The sequence below is a fragment of the Ranitomeya imitator genome, chromosome 2 (assembly GCF_032444005.1).
Source record: "Ranitomeya imitator isolate aRanImi1 chromosome 2, aRanImi1.pri, whole genome shotgun sequence".
In the NCBI taxonomy this organism is placed as follows: domain Eukaryota; kingdom Metazoa; phylum Chordata; class Amphibia; order Anura; family Dendrobatidae; genus Ranitomeya; species Ranitomeya imitator.
The window spans coordinates 302466214-302472940 of record NC_091283.1 but is presented as its reverse complement, the minus strand read 5'-3'; the positions used below and the strand labels follow the sequence as shown (position 1 = coordinate 302472940).

The following is a 6727-nucleotide window of genomic DNA, read 5'->3' as shown; positions in this document are numbered from 1 at the left end:
ATAAGATGACAAAGAGCAGATCAAGGTAACGGACAAAAGAAATTTTGACTGTACCGTACCAATGGTGGCAGACCTAGCGAACCGCTTAGTGCGCTTAGGACAATCAGAGATAGCATGAGTGGAATCACCACAGTAGAAACACAGCCCATTCTGACGTCTGTGTTCTTTTTTTTTTTATTTAAATAGATTTTTATTAACAACTAGATGGCAGCCCGATTCTAAAGAATCGGGAGTCTAGAATCCATATATACTTTATTTATTCAAATGTAAGAATAATACAATTAATAAATAATAGTAAGAAAGAACAAAAATAATAGGCAGTATATGGAGAAAACACCAAACAAAAGTTCAAAATTGGTGTGAAAATGTCACTGAACCACTTCACAACTAAATATATATAGTTTTGGTAAATGGTATTATCATTTTTTTGACGAAATTCGGCAGGAGCTTGAAGAGCAACGTCACTGGGCCCGCCTGCACACAGTAGAAACTTGCTGTGAGGTAAAAATTCAAGACTGCTACGACCCAAGAACGTTTGCTCCCATTAAGTGAAAACACAACAGTTGTCAAAACTTTTAAAACTTTATTGGGAAATATAGTCAAACCATTTCCATCTTTTCCTTTGGGTAAATATTTTGGTCGCAGCTTAAACAGGCACTATCTGCCAACAAATGGGGTGTAGGGAGATTACTGCCATCCGGACTCCCGGGCAGGTATCTTCACCACCAACAAAACTCCACCCTTCCGCAGCTGCAACTGAATCAACATCTAACAAAAGGGGAGGGAGGGCAGGAAACAGGTCCGGGTCCTGGGACGGATGTGGCTTCAGCGCTTCCCGGCGCCAAGAGCAGGGGATAAGCCACGCCCCCTCCCAGGGAGTTAACCCCATATTCCTTTTGGCCTCACTTAAAGGGAGATCTCCGAATACCAGAGTGGGGGGGGGGGAAGGCGCAGCAGTCAGGGGACAGCGGCATAAGCCGCTGTGTCCCTAAGACTGCTACGACCCAAGAACGTTTGCTCCCATTAAGTGAAAACACAACAGTTGTCAAAACTTTTAAAAATATAGTCAAACCATTTCCATCTTTTCCTTTGGGTAAATATTTTGGTCGCAGCTTAAACAGGCACTATCTGCCAACAAATGGGGTGTAGGGAGATTACTGCCATCCGGACTCCCGGGCAGGTATCTTCACCACCAACAAAACTCCACCCTTCCGCCAAGGAGGAGCGAATCTAGAGAGCTACGACCCCCCCAAAGAATGCATCGCCTGAACCACCCCTTCTCTAATACCATTGAGGAAGATGTCTAAGCCCGCCTCGTTCAAATGGACTCCGTCTGGAAGCAGAAAACCGGAATTGTCCCCTTCCAGCCGATGGTGCCGAACCACTACACCACTCTTAAACCTTACGAATCGTGATATCCTCTGATTTAGCGTGCGTCTGGACCTCTCCATAGCATTCAATTCTCTGGCACCCCGCCAAACCAGCCTTGGGATTATTTCTGACCAAACTAGACGCATCAACGGGAAGAAACTCGGGAACTTGTCCATGTCCGATCTGATCAGCGTAAGCAGTTCAGCCAGCGGGAACGAAGCCAGGTCATTTCCTCCGGCATGAATAACCACAATGGTGGGGGATGAAGCCACCCGTGAAATGTGCACAATCTCCGGAAGCACTTGGGACCACATCATGCCTCTCAAGCCACGCCATATCACGTCGACGTCGTTGAATCCCAAAGATCGCCCTCCTGGGCACAACTCGGCACGTCGTGCAGCCCAGTAAATGTACGAGTGGCCCACTATCCAGACGCTGGGACGCACCCCATCTAGGAATAAAAATGTACAGTTAGCCAACAACCCATAACCCAACAACCCCAGGAAGTTCCCCAACGAAATACCCAACCTGTTCCCGGATATAATATTACCGAAAACGACCAACTTTATAACAATAAATCAGGCCTGATGTATCTAGTAAAACAGCGGGATCTCCATCTACCCACCCTTTGAATTTCTGATTCAAATAAACCCGCTCTAGAAGCTTCTGTTGCTGCACCTATCCGGAATGAGTGAGTCCCAAATTCTGCCGCGGGCAATCCCAATAGTGACAACGTTCGTCTCAATATAGCTAAGAATTGGCCCGACACTAGGGGAAGCCCATTCTCATGAATGAAAAATTGGGAACCATCACTTCTGAATCGCATGTAATTCCTAGTTAACATTAATGGGCAAATACCCTTGTTGATGGCAAATATTGGGAACCAAGTACCCCTGCCGTCCTGATCAGTTTTGGATTTGCATATTCTGATTCTTAAACCATCGTCACAAATTAGTATGTCTTCTCGCCTAAGGCCACCAGGTTTATTCAGGGCAGTAGGAACAATCTCACTGACCCGCATGGCCCCAAAGAATGCTATGCCAAAAGCCGCCGATGTTAGCGCAGCTTCGTATTTAGAATCACAAACAGATTCCGCAGCTTTAACCAGGCTCACTAGCAATTCAAAGGAGATAGGGCGCCTGTTATCACCGTGTTTGTCCGTTCGTCGCCAACCCTTCAGTAGCTGACTTACTAGGAAGTGTTTCGTGGAATCTGGCCAACCTCGTAGCTTGAAATGGAACGCTAACGCCGACACGCAGTTACGCGCCACTGAACCAGACACTCCCATGGCATGCATTTTTGATAGAAATGCCATTGTCACCTGCATTCGAGCATCCTCCGAAGACCCCACTGGTTTGCCGTCTGCTAAAAGACACCACTCCTCCCACGCCTTACCATAGGCTTTCCAAGTCGACGGGGCTATTGATGAGTGTATTAATGGCATCAGGTTCCCAGGACATCCCAGATCGAATGTGGGCAATCCACCTCCTCCAAGGGTTCCTGCAGGCGCCGTCCCAGTAAATCCTGCGAGTAAGACCCAGTTAATAAACCATAAACATTCTCATTGCTGACGGTTAGTGCATACGCTTTGAACCAAACATTAAACATTAAGCATTTTAATACTATGAACCTAATCAGGTCTAAAACCAGCAGTGAAGGAGACGCTAAATAGTTGATGGCATGCGCCCCGCCAACGGTTTCGAGTTGTAAACGAATACGCTTGTTGGCCAATTGTGAACTCCAGACTTCCATGGCAACTGCCACAGGAAGAAGGTCGATCAAAGTAGGAACTTCGTTCCACTTCCTGGAAATCCAGAAAGCAGGCCAATTTGAAGTACACAATTTGTCACCAAAGCGAACGCTGAAACCCGTGTGACTAGATGATGCAAAAAACAAGCCCATGTCCACGTTAGAGCATTCTGACTCCTGAAAGCAAGTCCTACCATTGTAACTGCTGAGGAACAGCTTCCATGTGTTTAAATCAGAACGTAGCTGTGCTGTAATCCTGATTCTATGATGTCTTTGACTCACCCCTCTCGTGGCTAACATCAATCTGCGCGAGAAGATCCTGCCCGTTGGCATGACCCTGCAGGCAAAATTTAAGGAGCCAAGCAGAGATTGTAATTGAGTTAATGTGACCTTACCAACTGAGATACACCCGCTGATGAGATCCAGCAGCTTGTCAATTTTTTCCTTTGGCAACCTAAATTCCATAGCGACCGAGTCGATTTCGATCCCGAGGAATGTGATCACTGATACTGGTCCTATCGTCTTCTCTGGGGAAAGTGGGACCCCAAAATGTGCCATGGTATCTTTGAATTGGGCAAGGGCCGTGGCACATACGTCTGAGCCCGCTGGCCCGACTATCAAAAAGTCATCAAGATAATGCGTGATGGCGGTTAGCCGGGTAATCTTGCGAGCAACCCATTCTAAAAACGTGCTAAATAACTCAAAATAAAAACAGGAAATTGAACACCCCATGGGAAGACATGTGTCGTAATAGTATAGATCCTCAAATTTAGCCCCAAGTAGGTGGTGACAATCCGGGTGTACCGGGAGCAGCCGGAAAGCAGATTCTATGTCCGATTTGGCCATAAGGGCCCCCGGGCCAGCATTTCTGACGAGGTCAACCGCTTTGTCAAATGAAATATAGGTGACGGCTGTTTCGTCACTGGGTATACCATCATTGACAGACATACCCTTGGGGTATGAAAGATGATGAATTAATCTGTATTTACCTGCTTCTTTTTTGGGGACTATACCCAGGGGTGAAACACGTAAGTTAGGGAAAGGGGGAGAATTGAAAGGACCACGAAAACGACCCAACCTGATTTCCTTCCCCAGCTTCTCTGCTAATACGTTGGGTAATTCCTTTGCTGATTGTAAGTTAGGGGCTGATTGTGGCTCTGGTGACCAAATAAACGGGATGAAAAAACCAAAGGAGAAACCGTCACGCAGCTGGGCCGCGGCCGACTTATTGGGGTATTTGTCCAGCCATGGCCCCATTCTTTTTACGCTCACCGGCGTCGCTAACCTCACCTGTAGAGGGGTTTTTCCCGGAGATAGCTTTTTGGGGCGGACGTGTGCATTTCGCCACTGGGTGGGGGCCTCCGCATGATGAACACTCATGTCTATATTTGCAGAGCCCATAGAACTTACAGTGCCCTTCATTAAATAACCAGCACGAACCTGGTCTACGAATGGCTGTTGCTGCCGCGTTGTTATTGGACCCGGCAGCGGGCCCGTGAAAGGATTGGGTTGTTCTCTGAGCCATCATCAAGCGGAGCCACGAATCCGTGGCTTTCATACCCCAGCCCAATTGAGGATTGGCGGCCAATCGACGGCGGAAATCTTCATCATATTTCCACCATGCCGATCCCCCATGTGCCTTATAGGAATTGTAAATGCTATCTAAATATATAAATAGCTCGGAGCACCTTTCGGGGTGCCTTTCCCCCATAACGCATCCCGGAACCGCAAAAGCTTGCAACCAGTTATTAATGGTTTTTGCAACTTTTGGCTTGCGTTCATATGTTTTATCACCCAACCACCTCTCTCTATCAACCGAGTGCTGATCCGTGGAAACCAGAGACCATATGTCAATGAAATCATTGGCCCAAATTTGTTCCTTAATGGCGCTATCCAAGTGGGCCCCTAAAGGAGGGACCCCACAGAATAGGCCATCTTTATACACATCCGGGCGGGGAGGAGGGGGCTGCCTGGACAATCCCGCTGGTTGTAGCAATTTTGGATTGACATAAATCCTGTTTCCTGTGTTTGTATTGGCTACTGTATCTGAAAGGTTGGTGTTGGCTCTCTCCCCTCCCCATGCCCTGATAAAGGGGTACTCACCAGACGGTGCACCGGTATCCGGACAGCTTGCTTCCCGTGCCACGGGAGTCATCGGACCTTGACGCTCCATGCGATGTATAGACCTACAACGAGAAGACTCCTGCCTGTGTGACCTGCCTGAAGAACTACCGGATGAAGAAGGCGAGCGCCACCGCGAGGCTCTAGACCGTCTACTACGCTGGCTGGACCTAGATCTATACGAACGCCGTTTGCTAACGTGACGCTCGCGCTTCCTACGTCCGCTTCTGCGATGCTCTCTGGGGGATGACGATGATGCTCTGCGCGCGGAGCGGATACCCGCACTCTGCCTATTGTCCAGAGCCGGGGTGCCAGTACCCTGAACTGGGGCACGAGCACCGGTTGCCATCAGCGAACGCGAAGCTGAGGCGTCCTGGTGTTCAACTACTGTCACTTGAGAGGGAGTAATTTGCCCGCCCGGTATTTGCGAATACGGGGTACTAAAGATGAGTGGGTAAGGTGGAAACTGTGATTCGCCCCCTAAACTAGCCTGGGAGTATGCACTATGCTGACCTTGTGCTAATATTATGTGATGTGATCCCATGTTCTGCTGCGCTATGGCTGCCGTGTCCTTGCTCCTGTCCATATTGGCAATAGCTTCCCCCGTGCTCCTTGAAAGTGGAGGAAGTGGAGGTCCGGCTGACACCGCTGTCGTTTGCAGACTTGAACTCCCTCTCAGTGTGCCCGGGGCAGAAGGGGGTATAAAGCTTACGTCGCTCAAAGCCGTCCCCTGTGTCTCCCCCACCTGCTGCAAAGCGCTTCCCCCAGTCTCCCTGGCGCCCAGAGCAGAAGAGGCGCGCGCATGAGAGCTGCGCGCGCTCTTCTTTGAAAGTACTGGCGGGCTCAGCCGTGCCGGAGGCCGGGTGGCTCTGCGAGAGCGCCGACCCTCCGGCGGCGCCGCCTGCACCATGGCAGGGAAGGAGTTGCTCCCGGTCAGCAAAGCTGCTAACCAAGCGCTGCCTTCCCTGCCGATCCTATCCCTCACCGCACTCTCCAGCGGGTCCATAATCCGGCAGCCCAAACAGGTCCGGGTCCTGGGACGGATGTGGCTTCAGCGCTTCCCGGCGCCAAGAGCAGGGGATAAGCCACGCCCCCTCCCAGGGAGTTAACCCCATATTCCTTTTGGCTTCACTTAAAGGGAGATCTCCGAATACCAGAGTGGGGGGGGGGGAGGCGCAGCAGTCAGGGGACAGCGGCATAAGCCGCAGTGTCCCTAAAAATCACACCAAAATGGCGGGCGGAGTGTGTCACAGTACGGCACGTTTCTGATTGGTCGCTCGCAGCAGGCGGCAACCAATCAGACACTGGACACTGTTGACGTCACTTATCTCCGGACATTAGCTCCGGACATTAGCTCCGGACATTAGCTCCGGACAAAGCCACGGAAGTTGGCACAAATTGCAGGAAGTAGTATTCTAGGCAATTATATATTAGATATAAAGAAGAACATCCGGATGTCATTAACATTACATTATGTCACATACAC

General features: G+C 49.6%; 1 protein-coding gene across 1 annotated transcript; it reads right to left on the bottom strand.

The window, feature by feature from the left end:
• Nucleotides 1-1071: 1071 nt before the first annotated feature.
• On the bottom strand, nt 1072-5853 carry LOC138667403 (uncharacterized). Its single transcript, XM_069755624.1, has 2 exons — nt 5224-5853; nt 1072-2895 (listed from the first exon to the last, which is right to left on the bottom strand). The coding sequence occupies exons 1-2, from the start codon at nt 5825-5827 to the stop codon at nt 1937-1939; spliced, it is 1563 nt and encodes a 520-aa protein (XP_069611725.1). The 5' UTR covers nt 5828-5853; the 3' UTR covers nt 1072-1936.
• Nucleotides 5854-6727: the final 874 nt, after the last annotated feature.